Raw genomic sequence first — 24,420 nt, 5'->3', positions numbered from 1 at the left:
TGCTTTTTTTGGTGTCTTGTCATCCCAAATATGCTCTAACATCTCTTCTCCGATTGTGGTCTTCAAGGCAAACATTGCTTTGCCTGCTTTGATTCTCCATTTGCGCAAGGCGCCGTTAGAATCATCCTCTGGCGGCGTAGTTTCGTACCCGCCAACGATCTCCCAAAGATCATGTCCTTGTAAATAGAACACAATGCATGTTGCCCACGTGTTGTAGTTGTTGTTATTGAGTTTCTTGATCCCTCCAACAATTTGGAAATCACCTATCGTGTTGGCTATACCTCAGTAATACCAAACAAGCTCTTTCGACACACGACTTGCAGAGTCACGGACTACTCACGACACAAAAGAAACTCACTCACTACTAATCTCAAGAAATCGTCTCTGATGTGGAAGATCAGACAGAGCTACAACCACAGAGCATACTAAGAATTCCAAGAGATCAGATAACCTACACTAACCTCGCTCTGATACCAGATTGTGGAACACAACTCTGTGGGAAACACTCGCACACTTTATTAAGACCAATCGAGAAGAGAGTACAAGACATTTTGTAGAAATCACTACTTTGTGTTGCTTGGTATTTCTTGGGATGATGAACTAGGTAGAGTAGAGGGGTATATACTAGATGACAGTCCATCTATTCCTAAAATTTCTCCATGTTTTTCCTAAAATACCTAAATCATTTTCTTGACTTTATTCCTAAAATTCCTAAATCATTTTCTTACATTTATTCCTAAAATTCTAATTCCTAAATCATTTTCCTACCTTTATTCCTAAAATTCTAAATCATAAATATAATTACTTATACAATGGTTGGGCTTAATCCTATTGGGCTAGTGATGACATTTTAACACATATATAGTTAAAAATGATGTTCTAATACCATATTAAAAATGAGTAACAAAGGTGGGATTGAAAGTATGAGAAACATAAGTATGATCAAAAGTTCAGAATGAATTGAAAGTCTAAGAAACATAAATGGGATCGAGGGTAGATTTGGTAGGGTCCCAAATCAATTGGAGAAAGGAACGAGTGCAGACTCTAGGTCTTGAAGAGGGTAGATTAGGTCTTGAAGAGGGTAGATTGTGAGATCTCACATCAGTTGAGGAGGAGAACGAAACTCTCTATCTAGACGCATTTTAAAAACCTTGAGAGAAAGCACGGAACAGAAAGCCCAAAGAGGACAATATCTGCTAGTGGTGTGCTTAGGCCGTTACAAATCGTCCCCATAGGATTTAAAGTCCAATTTTCATTAATCTTTACAATCAAATTAAGAAGATCAAATATAAAATTCTAGCTAATTACGGCTATAATAAATTATATTCCTATATATAAATATATACCTCGAAATATGATTTTAGACAAGAAAAATGTAGCCTGCAAGGTTAAAGGAAATGACAGAAAGGAGAGTTTCAAATGGAACAAGTGGTTTTAGACAACAAGAGTTGCTTAAGAAGATGGAGAAGTTTTTTATTGATTCAAACTGGAAATTAAACTCTCCATTCAAAATTCTTTTAATTCACAAACAATTTCAATCCAATTTGGGTAAAGTACTAACAATTTCAAAATATTTTTCAGATAAAACTAACAATTTCAATTCAAAAGTTTGAATATTATTAAAATTAGTTTAATAATTCTTTCCCTCAAGGCATCACCCAAATTGGAACGAAAGAGAGAAAAAAAAAGTATATAAAATTAGCTAAGCTAACCACAAACAAAAGTACTTCCCCTCATGAAAGTTCCCATATAACTTATAACATAACTTACAAATTCAACATTTGTAGAACAAACCCACTAAATTGCGAAAACCACCCTTGTGATTGAACAACAACTATACTATGATGGATGAGTGCAGCCAAAAGACAACGAGAAAGAGATCAATAAGCATGTGGTTACCGCTTTTTTGTGAGGGAAGAAGACACCCAACCAGACCCAGTTTAAGCCTTCTTACCTTTCAATGGCCCTTTTGGGATCTTGCTCAAAACCTTTTCTTCAAACACGGCGTAGTGCTTTTTGAACTCAATTAATGCTTTTTCCGCTAATGGGTCGATCTTATCTTCGTACTTCTCATACAGAACAGGAACAGTGTGCAACAAAACAAAGTCTGCGTTTTCAAAGTTGTTGTCAAACGTCAGAATCAACAAAGGATGATAAAAAGATGGCTATAAATATGAAGATAGAGTTCGAGTTGTCGTTACTTATGTAGAACAGCGTCAAGAAATTGCACCAGCTTCCCACGATCGACAGGACCCACAAGCCAGCGATTGCCTGATACAGAGACATAACATTTCTATAATCTAGATAAAATTCAATTACTCTAACTTCGATATCTGAGACTACAAATTAGCATATTAAGTATTATGGTCGAATCTGTAGTCCAATCAAGGTATATATATTAAGTTGCAACTTGTTCAGGCTCGGTTGCTACTTGAGAGTTGAGATAAACCCAACAAGTAAAATAACCACAATAAAAAGACAAATAGAGTGCATCAATAGCAGATACGTACAGTGATGAATTTCTTCAAATCTCTTCCAGTTGCAATGTCCCGCAATAATGCAAAACCACAATTAATTTCCGCCCTCAAAGTTGAAGCAAACTCCAGGAAGGGGTCCGCAGGAAGTTGAACTTCTGGGATTCGGGGTGGACTCCTGTAACTACATTTGTTAAACAGTGGAAAGAAGAGCATAATTTGAAGTCGCTAGAAACTTAATTATTGATAAAAGGAAGTTGAGATTCAGTAACTCACTTGTAGATAAATGTGTGGGCATTGGACCAAAGAAACAAGAGCCCAAGAGAGAGGATCAGAGAACGAGAAACAAATGTAAGCAGATGGCACTCGAGCAGTTCAAAGAAAACCCAGATAACAGTGGCTCCAGTAAGGACACCAGCTGAGATCTTCTTATTCCTCCACAACAATAAATCAGCAGCTGCATATGCAACAGGGGCCAGAAACGGTCATCAACATTACCAACCGCCAAACAAAAAATAAAGTACCATACGACTTAAGCAAGACAAGTATCGTCATCAGAACATATTCAAATGTGAAATCAGAAATGTGCAACGCAGAAAAAAAATGAAGTAGAAGTATCGAAACCGGGACAAGGAACAAATATAACAAGTTCGGGGAAGAAAATAATAAATACTCTGTTCTGGAAGCTCAATGAATCACTCTATTATAGCGTACGCTCGATCTGAACTATCAATGAATATAATAAATACTCTGCTCTGGAAGCTCAATGAATCACTCAATTATAGCGTACACTCGATCTGAACTATCAATGAGTCACAGTAAGGTAAAGCAAGCAGATCTATAATTTCTAATTATTTATATATTCTAAATCCAAGCAAAGAATAGGGAAACAAGCTAGAACGAATCCAAAGAGCAAAAAGAAGCCTAAGAAACACCAATCAAGACGAAGGTCGAACAAAACGAATAGAAGCAGTGTAAAACTTAGGAAATGTAATAGAAAAAAACAAAACAATTATTCAATGAGTTCAAATCAGAGAGGTGAGATTCCGTACGTTTTCCACCGCCGAAGACATGATGAACTGGCCTCTCCCTTCCAAAAAGGCGGAAGACCTTCTCCTTCAAGGATCCCTCGGTTTCAGAGTCTGATCCGGACGAAGAAGAATCATGATCATGAATCTTCTCGACTATCTTGTCGATCAATGACTCCGATTTCGACTCCACGTTGTCAGAGTGGTCCGCCATGATTGATCGATTGCAGTGACCAAGATCTGAAGAAGAAAAATCAAGCAACTCGATGCAGAGAGAGAGAGAGAGACTAGGGTTTTAGAAGAAGAGTTGAAGGAATTTGAAAAGTAACGAAAATGGAAGCAAGAATGACAATTGGATATTAAATTAATTGATTAATTAATTAACGGGTTGGCCAATGCGAAAGCAGATTGACGGAAACTGTCGCGGAAAAAGGTACGGCGTTAATTGACGGCGTTGAAAAAAGCTGACGATTTAAAAGGAATGTTTGGGAAAGTAGCCGACACGAAGGGGAAAATATGAGGACACGTGGCATCGAATCAAACTAGGTCAGCTCTGGACGGCTTGGACAGTTCTGTGGCTCCGTAATGGGTTCCACGTTTTGTGTGAAATACCATAACAGTCCTTATTTTCACTTCTTTTCTACAAAAACAAAAAAAAACAAAGTAAATAATAAAGTAAATAACGTGGGATGAAAGTGTCCCATATTGGTTAATTTAGAGAATGGTCATGGGTTTATAATCCTGTAACACACTCCATTATAAGTAGATAATATCATACCATTATGCCATTGTGGAGAGTCGTAAAGCCATGAGAGTTTATGCTGATTATACCATTGTGGAGAGTCGTGTTCGTCTAACATGGTATCAGAGTCATGCGCTACTAGATTGGAAAATCTTCAAATGTCGAACAAAGGACTCCAAAAGAAAAGGAATCGAGTCTCCTCGAAGGCATAGTAAAAAATGACTAAGACTCCAAAAGAAAAAGAAGTCGAGCCTCGATTAAGGGGAGGCGTACTTTGTTCGAGGGGAGGTGATGATGAAAGTCCCACATCGACTAATTTAGAGAATGATCATGGGTGGATTTATAATCAAAGAATATTCTCTCTATTGGTTTGAGACCTTATGGGGAAGCCCAAAGCAAAGCCATGAGAGCTTATGCTCGGACAATATCATACCATTGTGGAGAGTCGTGCTCGTCTAACACTGATCTCCCATGTGAGAAATCTCGGTACCAAAATGAATAAAGAATTTCACAAAAAAATAAATAAAATATGAGACGAGAATGGTAATGGAGACGAGGAAGGGTTGTGCACCCATCCCTTTGGAGTCGGAAGAACTACGAATATGAGTGGGTAAAAAAATAGTTGGATTGGGCTGGGCCTTTGAAGTAAAGATAGTTTAAGGGCCAGGCCTTTAGTACCAATTTGGGCCGGCCCGTTAGTGTAAAGATTTATCGAGAGTGCATATCAATTGGGCCCAAATATATTGGGCCTAGAACCTGAACTAGCCTTGGACCTTTTGATGCTTTGAAATTGGAGACAGTTTTGAAGTATGAAATTTTGGGTGATATATGAGTGAATTATGAGCATTAATTGCCAATTTGGTATGTTGTTGTATCTTACACTCATTTCATTTATTGTTTCTACAAAACTTAATTTCATATCAATAATTCAACCCTAATTATTTTACATATTTTTGTGTTAAAGTTTAAATTTTTTTACCAAATATAACACGACAGGCACGGATTCAAATCTCTAACATTTTGATAAAAAAAAATAGGGTCATTGAACTCTATAAAAAATTAGGGTTTGTTGCAACGTTTAAAGAGATTTACAAATATGACAATATTTTTTCATTATTTGAATGTCGTCATTCACTGTGTTTTCTCTCTATTATTTGTAGTCTACATGTATTATTTGTAGTCTACATGATAAGTCTACATGTGTTTTGACTATAGACTTCAATCACGAAACATGATAGTCTAAATCAGAAGAAAAAAACATGCAACATAATTTTGTAGTTTTCGTGCAATTTTGTTCATTTGTTGTTCTTCGTGTGAAATGTTCGGTCGACGAAATGATGGGTTTTCAGACTTTCGATTCTCTTCTACAAGTTTTTCAATAATGCCTTTAGTCAACGAACTTTCAAAGATGTGACAACATTCATCAACTTTACACTTACATTTTTGAAACTTCAATTTTCTACTTTTAAGTTCTTAGTTTATTCAACTCTACAAAGTTTGTTCAAATTTAAATTTTGGTCAACCTCGACATAACTCAACTAATCAACATATATACGAAGAACATTCGCGATTTTCACTAAGTTAAATTAAAAAGAAAATTAAAATGAATATAAATCTCCCAACATAAAGTTGTATGGATGTCCGTTGTTAATAAAAAGGCAACAACATTCCCGTCTGAAATTTCCACAGAAAAAGCAGTGAAATCAATGGATTCATAATTAAACTCGGGAAAGGTGACCCAAGTGCCTATCCAAATCATAACCACATCAGTCATCATCCACCGTTCTAAGGGATAATAAGCAGAAACAAAAGCAAATTCCATCAAAATGTTCAGTCCTTTTGAATGTTCTTGAAATCATACAAATTCCAATCCAAAATTAACCAATGATTCCAACTTCTTCACATCCATTTCAATCTTGTGCACGATTTTGAAACTAAAAAACAGAGATAATTGGCTTATGGATTTAACTCAAAGAATGAAACCGATGTTCTTCAGTTCTACTGCTGAATTTCAATGGATTTAGGAAAAAGAAGGGGAAAACAATGGGGCAATTTTGTTGCACGCTTGGCAAACCATTAGCAAGTGATGATGGAGATGAAAATTTGGAGAGAAAATGGAGCAAACAGACAGAAGACTACAGTGGAAGTAAAGAGGACCCTTGAGATGAGTCAAGCAAACTTTTTCGCACGAAAAGGGAGGAAGAGAACCAGAAAAGTTCTTCTTGTCTCATTTTTTCTTGTTTGATTTTCGGATAAACGAATCCAACACTATCAGATCTACACAAGAATATTGAAAATTCATGGCTTCTTAGCGAATTACTCAAAAAGTGAATTGAAAAATTCATGTATAGGTCGAACAGTTCCAAGAACATTCAAAAATAGGAGAAAACTCAGCACCTTAACCAAAGAATTTACAATTTCCTAAGAGAAAAAACAGGTAAAACAAACAGAGAATATGGAACTAAGAGAGAGTAGAAGTAATAGAAGAACCTATTGGAGTGTTGTCGATATGAATCAATCGATGGAGCGACCGATCATCTCCTTCTCCGATCCGCCATGTATTGTGAGAGCGGCACAACCTCCTGCAGAGGAGTGGAAAGCGGCGTCGGGAGCGGCGAATTCCGGCAAACCGGGCAAGAGCCATTAAGCTTCAACCAAGCGTCGATGCAACAGAGATGAAAGTAATGTCTACACTCAGGCATCATCCTCAGCATCTCCGCCTCCTTATACTCACATAGGCAAATAGAACAAACGCAATTAGCCCCGGCCATGGATTTGTCCTTGGAGAAGGGGAATTTAGGGTAAGAGTTTATCACAGCCTGATCGAGGCCAACGACGCCGTTGTCATCGTCGCGATCTGGAGCGCCGTCGTCCTCGGCGACAAAAATGATTTGCGGGAGAATGATTCCGGCATCGGAGCGCGAAGGAGGCGGCCTGGAAGAAGAGAGACGGAGGTTGCGGGAGCGGGAGGCGCGGCAGCAGACGTAGAAGGCGAGAAGGAGAGCGGAGAGGAGGACGAGGAAGGCGAGGGCTATGGCAATGGCGTAGCCGAAACCAAGCTTAGCGAAGGAGTAATTGGAGGAAGAAGCGGTGGAAGAGGAGGACATTGAAGAGGATTTGGAGATGGAGATGGTAATGGAGTTGCAGCAGTTGAAGCCATTAGTGGGGAAGAAGAAGAAAGAAGAGAAAGAAGGAAATAGGGCAGATAACTTTTTGGGGGAAGGTGGGTGGGGATTTCAGACGCAGCATTTAATACGCCCTTTCTCTTTGCTTTCGGCTTTCCAAAATGACTCATAACAATGGTCGAAGAGTATTCCTTGATTATAAATCTACGATCATTTTCTAAATTAACCGATGTGGGACTTTCATCTAACACTCACAATCCAACCCTCTTAGTGAACCACTATCTTGGATAGCACACGGTTCAGTGTTTTGTTCTGTTACCATTTGTAACAGCTCAAACCACTGTTAGTAATATTGTTTGCTTCAACCCATTGAGCTCGTGAAAAAATTTCAAATAAACATGTGAGTGAAGATAAAATATGCTTAAAAGATCCGTGTTGATTTTACGAGGATAGATTTCTTTGGCTCAAGGCAAGCAAGTACATAACCATGCCTCAGGGATGCAAAGAAATAACGAGATCATCCGGCGTCGAATTCATATTCTAAATTATGATCAAAATTCTGGGCATGAGACGTTATAGGTGGTATAAGTGTTAAACTCTGTGGTTCGAGATCAAACTAAGGTAGAGACTAGTGGGCATGAGAAACCCGAGTAAATAAGGAGAATATAATACAAATAATATATTTATCTAATAAATGATGTAATGTTACTTAAAAATAATTAGAAAATATTTATAATAAAAATGTTAATAAATTAATTTTTTAAAATTTAAAGTATGATTACTTATAAACATATTACCAAATATATTATAAACAACCTTCTAAATTAGCATCCAAATTTTAAATTAATTAAGAAACGTATATTCAAAACTATTCAAAATATGGAATGCCTACTTCTTTTATTAACATAATTTGTATTCAAATAAATAAATAATAATTTTAAAATAAATTGAAAATTGAAAATATGATAATTAAATAGACGACCTACAAACCTTTTACATTTGTCGGGACTAAAAACGCAATTATAAATTTATTCTTTGGAATATATATATTATATTTTAAAAATGGAATTTTGACTTGACCATTGACTTTTGTAGATAGTTTTGTTCTTTTGTGCACTTCCGACGCATCCTCCCTTTATATATATATATATATATATTATTTTTTTAATTTTATTAATTAATTAAAAGCAAATGAAATTTTTTTTTAAAGAAAAACCGAAAGGCATGAAAATTCGTTGAAAAAGTTAGAAATTTCATTAATAAAATATTTATATATAAAAAAAATACTATTCTAACTCCCAACGGTTGGATAAATTGGCAATTAAATTTAAAGTTTATTTGTAAAAGAAAAATCAGCAATGATTTCGATTATAAATTTGTCCTAACCCACAGGGAATGTTGAGTACATTTATATTTCGAATTTAGAAAGATATTATAAATCTTATGTTGAAGATTACGGGAAGTGAGTCCCGTGTTGGCTACTTTAGGGAATGAAGGGAATGATCGAGTTTATAAGTGAAGTTTATAAGTGATGAATACTATCTCCATTGGTATGAGGCCTTTTGAAAAGTCAAAGCACAGTCATGAGAGCTTATGCTCGGGGACAATATCATACCATTGTGGAGAATCTTGATTCCTAACATAGTATCAGGGTCACAGTCATGAGAGCTTATGCTCGGGAACAATATTATACCATTGTGGAGAATCTTGATTCCTAACATGGTATCAGGGTCATGCCCTAAACTTAGCCATGTCAATAGAATTCTCAAATATTGAACAAAGAATTGTGAGCCTCTAAGGTATAATCAAAAGTAACTAAAGTGTCGAACAAATGATGTACTTTGTTCGAGAGCTCTAGAGAAAAGAGTCGAGCTTCAATTAAGGGGAGGCTATCTGAGAGTTCCATACTTTATTCGAGGGGAGGATTGTTGAAGATTATTAGGAGTGAGTCCCACATAGGCTAATTTAGGAAGGGAGTGAGTCCCACCTTGGTCTTGGTATTTGGGGAGGGAGTGAGTCCCACATTGGCTAGTCAATTTAGGGAGGGAGTGAGTCCCACATTAAATAATTTAGAGAAGGATCATAGATTTATAAGTGAGAAATACTATCTAATTGGATGAAGCCTTCCATTAAGAAGGCTAAGCTAGTACTATATTTGAAAATAAATAAATTAATTAAAAAAAAAAAAAAAAAAACAATTTAGCTATTATATATCTATTAAAAACAAAGAAAGGGTTANTATAGATATGGTAGAAGAAACCTTATTATCCATCACGTAAGCGTGATTTGGAACTTGTAACATTTGATTAAACATAAATTAACCGAAGAAAGAAAGAAAGAAAGAAATATAGCTATTTGAACATGTCAGAGAAGGTAGGGAGCTTGATCTCGCCTTTTGTAGACAGAGGAATGCTGAAGTCTCCAATGACCGGAAGGTCAATGGTGAGTCTGATCAGCAACTCGTAATCAATGTCCCAATCTCGCCCGATGTCCTTCGCTAAGCTTATCATTACCGAGTGCGGCACCTTCACTCCCACTTCCACCATCGTCGAACCGCTCGCTTTCAGAGATCCTGGATCTGGCACCGTCCCTGTCACAACCGTTCTGCACATTCGATCGATCCATCAATCACACGATCTCAACAACAACAACAACAACAATATTTCATTCCTTCTTTCCTATTGAACGAATCGAGATCGTCTAATCGATCGATTCAATATATACGTACTAATCGATCGTGAGATTGTGACCTAATTTACGAAATCAAAAAACAGAGGAAATTTGAAAATGCGAGTAAACGAACGAACGAACCTGCCGTCGCTTTTGAGATTGTAAGAAATCTCGCAGATAGGAATGGCGTGGCTGTAAGGATTGGAGACGGAAACATAGGCCAAATACTCGACGGAATCGCGGCTCAAACGCTTGAAATCGACATCGGTGACGGAGGCCTCTGGCTTCGGCATGTTGGCGACCTTCTCGGAGACGTAGTTCTTCGCTCTGTCGATCAAACCTGCCATTTTCGCAAGGAGATTGAAGAGAAGTGCAAGGAGATTGAAGAGAAGTGCAAGAAGATGAAGAAATACAAAGCAAAGACGGAGAAATGGATATGCAGAAGAAGACGGGAGAAACGGATCCTTCTTTATAAGAGCGTCCGGACTCGAGAGAAGTACGTAAGCGTGTAATTGTTTGAATCGGCAACGAGTCACACGTGTTGCTTTGCACGTGTAAGTAAATGTAGTTATGTAGTACACGTGGAAAATAAATGAAAATAGAAAAATGGTTAAGAAATGAATAATAATAACAATAATTATCTTAATCCATCATTTTTTCTTAATTTATTACTATTATTATTATTATTATTATTTAAATTTAGAGTTTATTAGTTAGTGGTTATAAATAATACATACAAACCCATCTAATAATTATATCTTATAATTAATTATTTAAATGAAAATTTTACTATTTAATTTAAAAATAAAAAGAATATTTACAACTAGAAAAGAAATAATTGTATTTATTTTAAATAATTATCTTTATTTTAAATTTGATATATTAAAAATGAATGGGGGAAAATTATAGTGTAATTAAAAAGGGATTTAAAAAAATAATATATAAAAATTAAAAAACCATAGGCACATAGAACAAAATTTTAAAAAATAAAATTAATAAGAATATTTTGAAAATATAGAAATTAAAAAATTATATAATGCCAAAGACCGAGATAGATTTTAAATAAATTTGTAATATAATTGGAATCTTCACAATAAAGGAGAAAAATTGATTTTTATCTCTTTATTTGTTAAAATAATTTTATTTTTATCTGTCGGTAAATCTTGATTTAGTAAAAGAAACAAATTTAATATAATGAATACTCCAAAAATATTTAAGAAATGAACTAATAAATGCAAAATGTTCGGAAAAATAAAATAGAGAGTATGTATACAAAGCATCGACAAGAAATATTTATTTTTTAATAATTTCTATTAAAAAAATGTAAAATAAGTTAAAAAATTAGTAAAAAAAAAAATAAAATAATATAACTTAATTTCTAAAATTTTAATTTTAAATGGTACAATATAGCTTCAATATTTTTAAAAAAATATCTTTGTTTATTTATTTTAAATAAATAAATAAAATACAATGTATAACACAAAACTAACTTATTATATATATAGATATAAATTTTTATTCATATATAAAAGTGGAGTGGGACGGGATCGAGGTTGGAGTTGGGAAATGTAATTCCATCACAATCTCCATTTAGCTAACATGGAAAACTCATTTGGGTAGGTCTCGTACCCCATTTAAATTGGATTTCCAACTCATAATCCAACTCATTCGGGTAGGAGAGGCCTCGATCCTACGATTTATATGGACATTTCTACATTTAAATCGAATTCCCAACTCATAATCCAACTCATTCGGGTAGGAGAGGCCTAGATCCTACAATTTATATGGACATTTCTAGGTTTGAATATACCTCTTTTCCTTTTCTATTATGTTTTTTAAAAAAATTAAATTAATTTCCATATAATTTTAATTTTTTTTATTTAATTTATTATTATTTAAGCTTTGATTTCTATAATTTACCATAGATCGTCTCAATGTTTAAATAATCAATAAATAAATAATAAAAATAAATTTTCTTTTATCTAAATATTATAGTTTTAAAAATAATTTTTATCTAAATATCATTTCCTAAACAATTCTTTTATCTAAATATTATAGTTTTAAAAATAATTTTAATATCATTCATCAAAGTTTCAAATCTTCATACCCATTGTACTCTAAAACTCAAATACAGATTTAGTTCCAAGTTTATAATTTAAATTTCACTCATAATATAGTATATATATATACATACATATATATACACACATAGATACATATATATACACACATATATACATATATATACACACACATATAGATATATACACACACATATAGATATATATACACACACATATAGATATATATACACACACATATAGATATATATACACACACATATAGATATATATACACACACATATAGATATATATACACACACATATAGATATATATACACACACATATAGATATATATACACACACATATAGATATATATACACACACATATAGATATATATACACACACATATAGATATATATACACACACATATAGATATATATACACACACATATAGATATATATACACACACATATAGATATATATACACACACATATAGATATATATACACACACATATAGATATATATACACACACATATAGATATATATACACACACATATAGATATATATACACACACATATAGATATATATACACACACATATAGATATATATACACACACATATAGATATATATACACACACATATAGATATATATACACACACAAATATAGATATATATACACACACATATATAGATATATATACACACACATATATAGATATATATACACACACACACACATATATATATATACACACACAGATATATATATACACACATATATATATATACACACACACACATATATATATATACATACACACAGATATATATATACACGCACACATATACACACACACACAAATATATATATATACACACATTATTGAGGAGGAAATAAAGCTTATTGAGGAGGAAACGAAAAGGTCATGGCAAAGACTGCATCCAATAATTATGAGGAAAAGCAACAAAGTTTAGAGAAAAAACCTCAGAATAAAGGCTTCTTTCCATTTAACAATCCCATCAAGTGATCCAGAACTTGAGGCCCTCCATCACGCAGACCAGAATGCATAAATTCATTAGTAACCCACAGCCTTATTCCTGCTATTTGGGAAGCTGTCTCCATGGCCAGCTTGAAGTTTACGTACATATCTTCGTAGTAAACTGCTGCTGCGACCGGGACCTGTGATTGGGATTTCGAAAAGATGTTTTAACTTTTTGTCGACAAAAAAGTCCCAACCTAATCCTAATGCTTGTCATGACAAGTTGTTATGGTAAAATCGACATCGGTGAAGATGGTGATGGTGGAGACAGAGACTACGAAGGGAGAGGATCGTTCATACTTAAAACCGAGTGGCTAAACTAACAATGTAGTAACTACGAGCATGGTGTAGATGAACCTATGGCAGACTCTCTCGGGCAAGTTAGGATGTTTTGCAGTAAAGTATCCAAAGACGAGATTTTCGAGATAGAAACATTATAAAAAACAGTACTTGGAAATGTAGAAGCAGTTGGAGAGAATACCTTGTTATTTTTAAGAGCAGCAATGTCATATAGGGGAGGCCAATCCTCCTTCTCGGCCAATATATTAGCGGCGTCTTTGAACGGTTTCAAGGCATGAATCTCGTCAAACATCCACGGGAAGATCATCTGCAGAAGCATTACAAATGGAGCATAAATCTTGAATAGATATGAATGAGTAGAACTGCCAAAGATGTTTTTATTCTGGATTTATCCAAAGTCAAGCAAGACCTCATAAACTCAGATGGCTATTTACTCGATCACCATGATGACATTTTATGAGTATAATGCTCCTACCTCTCCAGTGAAATACACAGGACATCCTTCTTTTACAGCCTTAGTTGCATCGAATTTGTTCTCCAGTTCATTCATTATTCTTTGAGCAGACCAGCGAGACGAGGCACCCTTTGGGGAACAGGAACACGAAGTGGCAAAAAGTTCACTCTACAGAGAGTTCAAACGACCAATATGTAATTCTAAAAGGTAAAAAAGGAGGTTACCTGGCAATATATCGACTCGTGCATGAGACCATAAAGAGGATTTGAATCAAGTGAGAGCCAGCCACTGATCTGCAAATATGTCTAATTGTTAGAATCATTCAAGAATGAAGTTTTAGTAATAATCACTACCAATGGAAATTGTAGAATACTAACAGCATTGAGGAAGAAATAACTGATTCGTTTTGGTGCTCCAGGAACTATTATAGGATCCCATACTCTCTCAAACCTGACATGATTGAGGGGGGAAAAGAGAGAGTAATTAGCTTACTACACACATTTCTTGAGTTGACTATTCATTTATCCAAAAGAATAAAACCAAAACGACAAAAATTAAGACGCCTTACAAATAGTGCATGCGCTCGAAACCTGTACTAGATCCTAAAGCAGAAAGCCCAAGAGTTTGCAGCCCTTTAGGAGTCAAGATACCACCACAGGGAAGAGGAACCTATACAAAAACAAAAAGAATTAAGTGTTTCTTTCAGAGAGTTGTAAAGGGATCTGAGAGACATTTAAGCATTTCCTTCGGGTTTTTTATAGCATTATGATGACATAAATCACGAATGTACTCACCCCGCCTCCATTCTCCTCCAAGTATTTCACAACTTCATGGACGATTTCGACATCCTGAGGATACCTCTTGTAGTATTTTTCATTTTGAATAATAATCTTTTCAAAGCATGCTCTATAGACAGAATCTGCCGTGCATCCATTCCCTATTGGAGGGATTCCTCCAGTTATGAGGACTTGTTTCAATCCTTTTGGTGCAAAACTCAAATACGTAACTGCACAAAACCCACCATAGCTCTGTACAGGGAAAGAGATTATCTTGGAATTTGCAGTGATTTAAATTACCACACAACAGAAGGCAATAACTTATATAAAGCAAAGCCACATTTAGAAATCCCAAAGCTAACAAGTCTGCTAATTGCTTTATGTAAGTTCAACATGTTGAGCGAAAAGTACTAAACTCAATGTGTTGCTTGCAAAGACTAGAAGTCATCTAATAAAGTAAGGACGAGTAAAGAGCGCCATGCTAAACATGTTGATTACAAAATTTGAAACTAAAAAAGAAACACTAAATTGCATACCTGACCCAAAATGGTCCAAGGTGCAGCATCAGGAACAAGACGAGTCCTAATGAATTCAGCATCATTCACTATGTTATCAGCTCGAAAATGTTTCAAGTAGTTGGCCAAGTCCTCTGCACTTTGGAATTGCGACATGGACGATGGAGACAAAGGAGTCGATAATCCTGTTCCCCGCTGCAGTGATATACATATATAAGTGGAATAAAAGATCATGACAATAGTTGTTTATATTTCAAATGCTGTTGCTCAAAGGTAGTCGACAAAAGCCATGCCTGGTCCATCAATATAACACGAAATTCTTCGCATGCTTTTTGTATCCATCCACTTGCTTCAGTCGGTCGGGGACACTCAAATCCAGGTCCACCTTGTAAGTATACAAGGTATGGCATTGGTGAGTCTTCTTTCCCCACTGCAATGCAGAATCTGTATTTGTTAAGGGTCGCAATTACTAAAATCATAATTGATTTAACAAAACATAAATGCCCAAAAACAAAAACAACCCAGGTACATATAGGAACTGACAAAATAATTCTTTCGAGAAAGGGACGGATTGCAAATCAAGTAATCATCACCAAATAGCTTTCAGTATTTGAAGGATTTGGTTATAATATCATTCAATATTTAAGAAGTCCCTGAATCAGTAGCTTCAGCAACACTCAACTCCTAGAAGATGCAAGAAAACTATTTGTATTCTGACTGAGATGTTCAGAAAATTTTTTAGAGCCCATATTGCATTCTGCAACAATTTAATCACAAGTAAAAATTTAGTCCATATGATTTGGAGGAAGATCACTAGATTTTCGTCCTTGGAGTTAGCTAAAACCTCATAAATATTCCCAATGGTTTGATAAAACACACATAAATAGTCCCGGTGGTAAGGATCATTAACGAATGTTTTATCAAACCATAGAGATGATTTCTAACATTTAAAACCATAGAACCATAGAGATTAAATTCTAACTTTCTCAAAATTTTAATTAGAAAATAAAAAAAAGGATAAGATTTGAAAATTTTGCTCATTTACCAAATACCATAAGCATAACCCCATTAAGAAACCCTATAACATTTTTATGATAGTGTTCTTTTCCTTGCTTTATCTTGGTAAGAACTAAATTCTCTTCTTGTTCTCTTACAGTTTTTCTCAGACCAATTGGAGAATGTTAATGTAACTCCAATGGTTTGAGGCTTTCTTTCTCCGTTTTTTTAATACATTACATAGATCAATGAACTTATTTCTTGAAAAAGAATGCAACTCTCCACGAGGAGTGTTCTTCATAGAGTGACACAACTTGTTTTCCAGCTTCATAATTTTTTATACAAGTATGAAAGAAATAGAACCGTTGAAATTGATAGAGATGACGAATAAAATTACTTAACGAATAATATCCTATTAATGTGATAGATTCCTACATTAGAAGGAGCCTTTTACAATGAGAATTTAACATGAGAGACGAACCTTTTTATTCTTTATACAAGAAGCAACTACCTTATTTGTGATGTTTTACATGGATAAGAAGAAATTATTGAAGGAAGCCGCCACAAGGTGACTATCAGTTTCAGTTTTGCACTAAGATAGAAATTGCAGAAGTGCTTCATGGATATCACTGTTTTAACCTAATTCTAATTAACAACAATGACATCATAACTCCACAAAATCAATCAATGAACAGAAAAAATATATGTATGCAAGTGGTCTAGAACAGTCACCACTAGATTACGATATTCAAAATTTTCAACAAATCGAAAGTAAATTTAAAGTGAAATTAAGATTTGATTAACCTGAAACAACTTCCCGCGCATAAACGGAGATCTTGGGAGAAGAGTGATCTAGAGAGTAATTGAGAGGCACAGAGAAGTAATGGTCTCGGAGCCGGAGCTCCGGCACGGAGTACCAGGTGCCAGCTGCGTGCTCCGGCGGAGATGCTCCATTAGAGGGATTGGTGGCGGCCATGACTGTCAATGAACGGACGGAGCTCCGGCAATGGACGGCGGAAAGAAGTCTTGTGAGTGGAATTAATGAACGGGCGGGGGAGGGGAAAGAGTGGAAGAGGAGTGCCTTCATCAAAAATGGCGGAATAGCTTAACTATGGTAGGGGGCGAATTGTGGGAAAAAAATATTAAGAAAATTACCATTTTAACCCCTTCTATTTTGGTGGTGATTTATTTGTACGGCCAGCGGATTGGTCTTTCAAATGTAGATTGGGTAATTTCATTCATAATTAATTTTTTTAAAATATTGTTTCTGTCACACATCATATAAAATTAAAAAAACAGATCCACCTTATCTTTTTTCTTGAATTCAAACAAACAATAATATTAAAATTATATTAAACATTCAAATATATTAAAAATTTTAACTTGTGGGACCACATTGTGTTAGACGACCACGACTCTACACAATGGTATAATATTGCTCATTTTGAGCATAACCTCTCGTGATTTTGCTTTGGACTTCCTCAAAAGGTTTCAAACCAAATGGAGATAGTATTTTTTTTTATTATAAACTCATAATTATTTCCTAAATTAGCATGCTCTGTGATTTCTCAAAAAGTCTCAAACCAAAAGAGAGTATTCTTGGTTTATAAACATGATCCTTCCCTAAATTAGCAGATGTAGAACTTTCATCCTCCAACACACTGAACGCGTCAAAAAGTTACATGAGATATTTCAAGTTAATTTAATGAAGTTAGGAATGAAGATTACATTTTTCATCCCACTTTATTTATTTATTTATTTATTTATTTATTTATTTATTTATTTATATATAATGTTAAAAATTATGTTAGTAATATTGAAAATTGAAATTTTAAAAATTATGTTATAACCTTAGCATAAAACCTAATCCTTATAAATTTTTAGAAAGTGAGAATTAAAAATGAAATGAGTAGATGAGGACGAAGACAGAATCTCTAGTAGATATCTCTAGGATTAAGAAATGAGAGGGTAAATTAGTAAAAGCAATAATTAGTGAACAATTCACAGTGTAAATGGTATAATTCATGGAAATGAGCTTTTAAAGTTTACTATAGTTTTTGAAACACACAAACAAAACCCAAAAAACACCACTTTTATCTTACATTTTTATATAAACAAAACAAAATTCTTAAACACTATGAAGACGGAGAAGACGAAGACGAACATCCAAACATGAAAAGATTTACACCAAAAAACAGGAAAAATACACACAGGATTATTAATCGATCACACATTTAAAAACATCCCAAAAATTTCTTTGGGATGGTTCCGGTTGCTCGGAATTTGGCAGCCGTCTCCTCCGCCTTTAGCAGCTCCTCCGACCGTTGCGCTTCCACCGTTGCCTTCTTTTCTTCTGCTTCTTTGTGAATGATGGCTACTTTGTTTTTCATTTTTTCTCCATATTCAGCCTTTTTCTTCTCCAATTGTTCCTGTTATTCTCAACCTTGTTATACTACAATTCCACACTTCTCCTTATCCACTTTTCTTTCTCAAATCAAATCCAGAATATTTCACGTTTTTTTTACTCTATTTCTCGTTACCATTTATACTCTAATTGTATGAACCCATATTCATTTTTTCATGATTGAGGTATTTTAAGAATAAAGGTACCTACATTTTGTGCAACAGCCCTTCCTATCTGATAGAAAAGGATCCCATGATCCTGAACCGATCTTACCTGGGATCGCAAATCNTTAAGAAAAAGATCCAGATATTTTATGAAAAATATTAAGATATCTTAGGAATAGATAAATACCCTCCACCCAAAGATCGAGATATTTTAGGGATAGATTCTATTGTAAATATTCTCCATCCTAACTAGGTTTTCATCCAAAAGAAATAAAAGGTATAGAGTGCAATAATTTTTATAGCCTTGTAAATCTCTTCTCGATTAGTGTTAATAAAGAGTGCAGAGTGTTCTCTACAAAGAGATGTGTTCAACATCCCTCAAATGTCCAGTTGGAAATTATTGTTAAACCAGAGAATAGGAACAGGGATTAATAGTTACCTCAATTTTTTTCAACTTTGCTTCAAGGTTGGCTTTTTTGCTGTTCTCCCATGCAGAAACAGCAGAGAGCTTCTTCTGTGCCCTATTAAATTGTCAGACAAATATTTCAGTTCATAAGTTCATATCATGACATGAATACTGATGTGATACAGGAAAAGGTTGAATTTTAAGTTTGGAGATTAGAGCAATGAATGTTGGGATTCAGAATCCAGGTCGCTCCCCTGTATCTAATAAGTAAATAGGATGAGTTCAATCAAAGCCTTACTTGTTCTCAGCCTTTGATTTTTCACTATCTTCCCAGGCCTTGATGAAGGAAAACCTTTTCTCCTTTTCAACCTCCGCAAGAGCGATATCTAAGACAATTGAGGATCAGGTCAGTTTGTGAACGATCAACTTGTTACCACAGCAAATATAGCATTCTTCAGGACAATCTTGTGATTTCAGCACAAAGGTTTAAAAATATTTTATTGTTGTAAAACTAGAAGACTTAGATGGGATAAGATGCGTGCTGTACGCTCACCCCTGTCAATTGATCCACCGGAGGCTTTCTTTGGTACAGAATCTTCTTTGGTTTCTGCCAAGATCCAACAGTAAAGCAATTATAAAAGCACCCAAAGATAGAGTTTTCAGGCTAATTAATGCAATAAACAAAGGTAACTGTATAATACAGTACAAAGCCATTAAACTAGAAGGAAAATCAAACAAGCTATAATAAAAGATGGAAACAAAAGTTATCAAGGTGGGACAAAAGCAATGCTATATTAACTTTAGCTAGAAATTTGGATGAAAATGAATTGAAGTATACGCAGTATAAAGCAAACTGAGTAATGATTTTCAAATCACAGGCAAAATGTCTAACTCTATCCATGGTGAGAGTTAGACCGATTGTCTGAACCCTGTCTGTCACCCCATCAATAGTTACCAAGGAAAGTAAACAGATGGCAAGTTAAAACCATAAGGTAGTATGTCGTTAAGATGCAACTTAAACAAGTCTAGTTAAAATTCTTGGCCAATTTTATCGAGTAAGAAGAATCAAATGACAGAAAGGACACAGATCATTCTTCAAGACGACGCTAGACAGCTGTGATGCATTATTAGCATTAGCATCTTCAAAAGTATTGATAAAGACGAATGCCTTGATTCTACCTTACCCAACTGCTAATTACTAAACAATCATATTAGAGAAAGCTATAATGTCAATTTGTAGCTTTTTTTATGAACAATGTCTTCCTTTACACCTATAAAGGAAACAATTAATAAAAAGCTAAAGCATAATCTTCAATTTGTCACTTTAAGCATATTGAAGAATAAATTAAGTGGCAGTTAAAACCAAAGAGTATCAGAAACGCCTATGGGCCCATTACAGCATATGTCACTGATAACAAACACAAAGAGAGGAAAAATTATTCAAGAGGCACAAAAACTTATTTCTCTTCATCTCTGGAAATCCGGGAAAAGAGTGAAACGAGACTTTCTGTGAATAGTATTATGCTGGGATTGCGAATTAAGAAGTACTTAGGAAATAAAAGACCAAAATGGTACTAAAATACAAAGAAAGATAAAAATATCGATTCAATTCGAACCTAACTTATTGGATAAATACCAAATGCAACCCTAAACATTGATGTTTTCGCGTCATTGAACTTTGAAAAAGAAGAGTGAAACGTTCGGCATGTTAATGAAGAGGAAAATATTCTCCCATACGAATAGAATTAAAAGAACTTCGACAGATATGAAGGCGATGGATTTACATTTGACTTTCTCCAACAATGCAATACTAACATCAGAAAGAGTTCATTATCGTGATATGGTGTTCATCATTTCAATTGGATCTAACAAATTTCCACGCATCGGCATCACTCCCAATCAAATTTGTACAGAATCTATTCTTCGACTAGATCCATTTCTCGACGATCAAACAGAGTGTGAAAAGTATAGCAAGACGAAGGCCTGAATTCCTAATCTATGCACAGTACGCGCTCGATGAAGAAAAAAGCACACAACAATTCGCCTAAGCCTATAATTCAAGCACTCCAACACTTCATATCGGGATAAATCAAGGTAAGAAATGAGACAGAAATGAACAAATCGATATCATCGCAATCGCAAGCAACAATCAAAGCACCACAACGAACAGATAACATAGAGGGAAAAAGAGAGATTACTATTAGAGACTGGCACTGGAACCAAGGCTTTCTCCTTATCCTCAACTGACGCCGGCGGCGGCACTGAAGCAGGAGAGGAATCGGAATTTTCTGGCGCCGCAACCATCGTTCTCAGAATTCGGAGCAAAAATGATTAGAAATGAAAAATCTCCAAAAATTTTCACCTACGTTTATCGCTATCCTCTGTGGGCCTTTACATATATATATACTCAGAGGTCGGAGAGCTCATCAAAAAACGGTGGTGGTGTAAGCCTTACAACTGACAGTGGGATTTGCATGTGAGGTCCATGGTTTTTGACGCAGTGCTGATTTGTCAGCCGTTGATTTGTTTGACTAGTAAGTGACTGTGGTCAAAATTTGATCTGACGGTTAGTGTTGGCGGGTAATTTTGGCGATCCGTTGGAGTCGACTACGCGTTTTAATCGTAGCTTATGGACAGCTAAAAAGCGCTAATCAATGCAATTTTGCCACGTCAGTCAGATACGATATGGAGATGTCGGCAAGGTGAAACGTCGACGTTTTAGATAGAATTAGATGCAATTGCTTTATTTATAATGATCGTGGTCGACCCGACAACGTGGGCCCATTTAATAAATAATTTTTTTTAAAATTTTTTTTTTTATTTTTTTTATTTTTAACTCAAAGAAGAAGGAAAAAGATCCTTATAAACTTATAACTATATTAAATAAACTCTTAATTTTTTTCATAAATAAATCTAAGTTTCAAATACATAATTGTCCCTATATAATGGGCTTATCTAGGAGGTTGCTAATATCAAAATTTAATAGAGTTTTGGGTGTCACATTATATTTCTTGAGTGACATTTTGATGAGTCTTTGTAGTGTAAGAGTGAGGTATTCCCTTGTAACACTTTGATTATTAGTGATTGTTTGGTACCTGTGGATGTAGGAGAATTTCTTTTCTCCGAACCACATAAATATCTTGGTGTCTCTTTCTTTAATTCCGTTCATTGTAGTTGTGAGTACATGCATTCCACATTCGCTACAACAATTAGTATCATAGTTTTGTGGTTGTAGCATTTGACGCACAACCGTTAGCACAAATATGAGTATTGATGCATGAACAATTTTCAAATTGAATATCTAAATTGATTCATTTATACAAGTTTAAGACTTTAATNTTAAATTGCAATGGTTTTTTAAATGTTAATATATAAATATATTTTTATTATTTATAATTTGAAAATATAATGTACGGTCCAAAATTTTAAAAGAACAGAAAAAAAAGGGAATGCATAGCTGGATTAAAATTTTATTTTTTGGATTCTCAAAATAATATAAATATTAATCCAGCTATGCATTTCCATTTTTTTCTATTAAATATAAATATTAATAATATTTGATATCTTTTTGGTTAATTTATTATAAAAAAAAAACAATAAATAATTTATAATTACGACACTAGCGATATGAATACAACTCAACTAGTATAAAATATGTATTATTGATTAAGAAGTCGGAGGTTTAACGAAGAAAAAAATAATTTCTTAAATTTTAAATTTTATGGGCGGATTTTAATTTTTTTTTAATATATATCTAATAAATTAGAAACTTTTTAATTAAAAAATTACAAAATAAATTGAACCGAATAACAAGTTAATTAAATTTAATATAAAAATTCATAAATTTATAAGAGTAATTTAATTTTTATATATTATTACAAGAAATTGGAGACGTAAAATATGCAAAAGGGACAAACTATATAAATAAATGACACGTGTCAATATGAGAATTGACCCAAAAGAACAGGAAAACTAATGGTAAATTTTTGACAAGAAAGGAGAGTGGGGTAAAACTTGTAAGGTAAAAAACATAATGTTTGGTTGCAGTAAAAAAAACTTTTTACTTTTGTTTGTGGGGAATTCAGATAGCTCTTGCTTTAATGATATCAATGCTCATCTCACTCGGATCTGTTGCCTGTAATTCAACTTGAATTCCATCCAATTCTCTCTTGAATCTATCTCTCGAGCTCGCATACAACATTTTACTTCTTATTCTCGACGAGTCGGGTGACCTACATAAACAAATTATAAAATTTTACGGAATAAAAAAAAAAAAAAGTTCGTAAGTTAGTAAATCAACCTAAACTTCACACCAAGACGATCTAATTTAGTGATTTAAATAGTATGATAAATATGTCGGGATAATACCAGGCAATAAAGAAGATCTTGCTCTTTTGGCAATTCTCGTCAGTTGTAAAGTCGAAATCATAGACAGCGTAACGACATTCATTAGCAGGGATGGCTGCAAGGAAGTTATTGTAGGTTTCATCATGACCACCGACTCTCTCGACCGTCACCTGCTGGATATTCTCATCGATCTTGAACACAATGAACCTGAACTTTCTTTTGGTCTTAAGATCCAGAAACTTTAGTTTGCAGTCATCGTGAATTGCCATTCCTGATGCTGAATTTGCCTATCGAAATAGCAAAAGACATGTGAAAACACAATATTAAGAAGAAATCAAATAAAGAACGAGTTTGAAACATACCATAATGTCAGATTTCTGGGTTCGTTTTTTTTTCTTTGTTCGAGAGGAGGATCGTTTTGAAGGAGGAAATGACGAGTTTTTATTTATTATTTTTATTTTTGGTATCCCAAATTGTGTCCTTACTTAGGCTTTTGTGTTGTGTGACCAGCATTGTAAGGGTGATGTCCTCCACGTAAAAGGGGTGTGATTTTGGTGCTATTAATGTTGTTCTATATTTGGTCAATGTTGGGATTTAATTTATTTTGACCATGTCTTCCCTTTGTTTGGTTGGCCACGTACCTCGCTGCTTCTGTTGCACAATAGCCCCTCCCAGAACATGTTTTTAATCTGCACCTTAAAAAGAGGGGGAAATAGAGGAAAATAAATAAAATTGAGGGACCTGACTGAAATAGTTAAAATAATACACTTACCATTAATACTATTTTAGAAAATATTCTTAAAAAATTATTACAGTTAATATAGAGATAAAAATTGTTTATCTACGTCACATACATCATTTTTTTTTTTTTAAATTTAAAGAATTAATAGTAAAAACTTTTA

General features: G+C 34.2%; 6 protein-coding genes across 7 annotated transcripts; all 6 read right to left on the bottom strand.

Moving 5' to 3' along the window:
* Positions 1 to 1,671: 1,671 nt before the first annotated feature.
* Positions 1,672 to 3,842, bottom strand: LOC111801053 (reticulon-like protein B1). Its single transcript, XM_023685019.1, has 5 exons — positions 3,527 to 3,842; positions 2,751 to 2,931; positions 2,511 to 2,652; positions 2,202 to 2,271; positions 1,672 to 2,107 (listed from the first exon to the last, which is right to left on the bottom strand). Exons 1-5 carry the CDS (start codon positions 3,714 to 3,716, stop codon positions 1,941 to 1,943), a joined length of 750 nt encoding a protein of 249 aa, XP_023540787.1. The 5' UTR covers positions 3,717 to 3,842; the 3' UTR covers positions 1,672 to 1,940.
* Positions 3,843 to 6,534: 2,692 nt separating this feature from the next.
* Positions 6,535 to 7,480, bottom strand: LOC111800571 (RING-H2 finger protein ATL67-like; the record flags this gene model as incomplete). The annotated part of the gene is made up of 1 exon (XM_023684324.1): positions 6,535 to 7,480. A coding segment is annotated over one exon (702 nt), but the record flags the coding sequence as incomplete, so codon positions are not given.
* A 2,148-nt stretch (positions 7,481 to 9,628) lies between these two features.
* Positions 9,629 to 10,460, bottom strand: LOC111800914 (desiccation protectant protein Lea14 homolog). The gene is made up of 2 exons (XM_023684833.1): positions 10,181 to 10,460; positions 9,629 to 9,973 (listed from the first exon to the last, which is right to left on the bottom strand). Exons 1-2 carry the CDS (start codon positions 10,384 to 10,386, stop codon positions 9,721 to 9,723), a joined length of 459 nt encoding a protein of 152 aa, XP_023540601.1. The 5' UTR covers positions 10,387 to 10,460; the 3' UTR covers positions 9,629 to 9,720.
* Positions 10,461 to 12,999: 2,539 nt separating this feature from the next.
* On the bottom strand, positions 13,000 to 17,310 carry LOC111799530 (proline iminopeptidase-like). The gene is made up of 10 exons (XM_023682883.1): positions 17,002 to 17,310; positions 15,495 to 15,631; positions 15,223 to 15,396; positions 14,705 to 14,938; positions 14,479 to 14,579; positions 14,288 to 14,360; positions 14,135 to 14,203; positions 13,932 to 14,039; positions 13,638 to 13,763; positions 13,000 to 13,296 (listed from the first exon to the last, which is right to left on the bottom strand). The coding sequence occupies exons 1-10, from the start codon at positions 17,282 to 17,284 to the stop codon at positions 13,102 to 13,104; spliced, it is 1,500 nt and encodes a 499-aa protein (XP_023538651.1). The 5' UTR covers positions 17,285 to 17,310; the 3' UTR covers positions 13,000 to 13,101.
* An 887-nt stretch (positions 17,311 to 18,197) lies between these two features.
* On the bottom strand, positions 18,198 to 21,574 carry LOC111799524 (remorin). The gene is made up of 5 exons (XM_023682872.1): positions 21,370 to 21,574; positions 19,725 to 19,778; positions 19,470 to 19,557; positions 19,205 to 19,286; positions 18,198 to 18,626 (listed from the first exon to the last, which is right to left on the bottom strand). Exons 1-5 carry the CDS (start codon positions 21,473 to 21,475, stop codon positions 18,432 to 18,434), a joined length of 525 nt encoding a protein of 174 aa, XP_023538640.1. The 5' UTR covers positions 21,476 to 21,574; the 3' UTR covers positions 18,198 to 18,431.
* A 1,570-nt stretch (positions 21,575 to 23,144) lies between these two features.
* LOC111800765 (actin-depolymerizing factor-like) lies at positions 23,145 to 24,199 on the bottom strand. 2 transcript variants are annotated; one of them, XM_023684602.1, is made up of 3 exons: positions 24,004 to 24,199; positions 23,540 to 23,805; positions 23,145 to 23,403 (listed from the first exon to the last, which is right to left on the bottom strand). In XM_023684602.1, exons 2-3 carry the CDS (start codon positions 23,785 to 23,787, stop codon positions 23,253 to 23,255), a joined length of 399 nt encoding a protein of 132 aa, XP_023540370.1. In that variant the 5' UTR covers positions 23,788 to 23,805; positions 24,004 to 24,199; the 3' UTR covers positions 23,145 to 23,252. The 2 variants fall into 2 exon arrangements, with proteins under 2 accessions (XP_023540370.1, XP_023540371.1); XM_023684603.1 differs by having other exon boundaries at positions 24,160 to 24,187.
* Between the last annotated feature and the right edge of the window lie 221 nt (positions 24,200 to 24,420).

Source organism: Cucurbita pepo, chromosome LG08, assembly GCF_002806865.2.
Source record: "Cucurbita pepo subsp. pepo cultivar mu-cu-16 chromosome LG08, ASM280686v2, whole genome shotgun sequence".
Classification (NCBI taxonomy): Eukaryota; Viridiplantae; Streptophyta; class Magnoliopsida; order Cucurbitales; family Cucurbitaceae; genus Cucurbita; species Cucurbita pepo.
The sequence above is the reverse complement of the archived record's forward strand: the minus strand, read 5'-3'. Positions and strand labels throughout refer to the sequence as shown.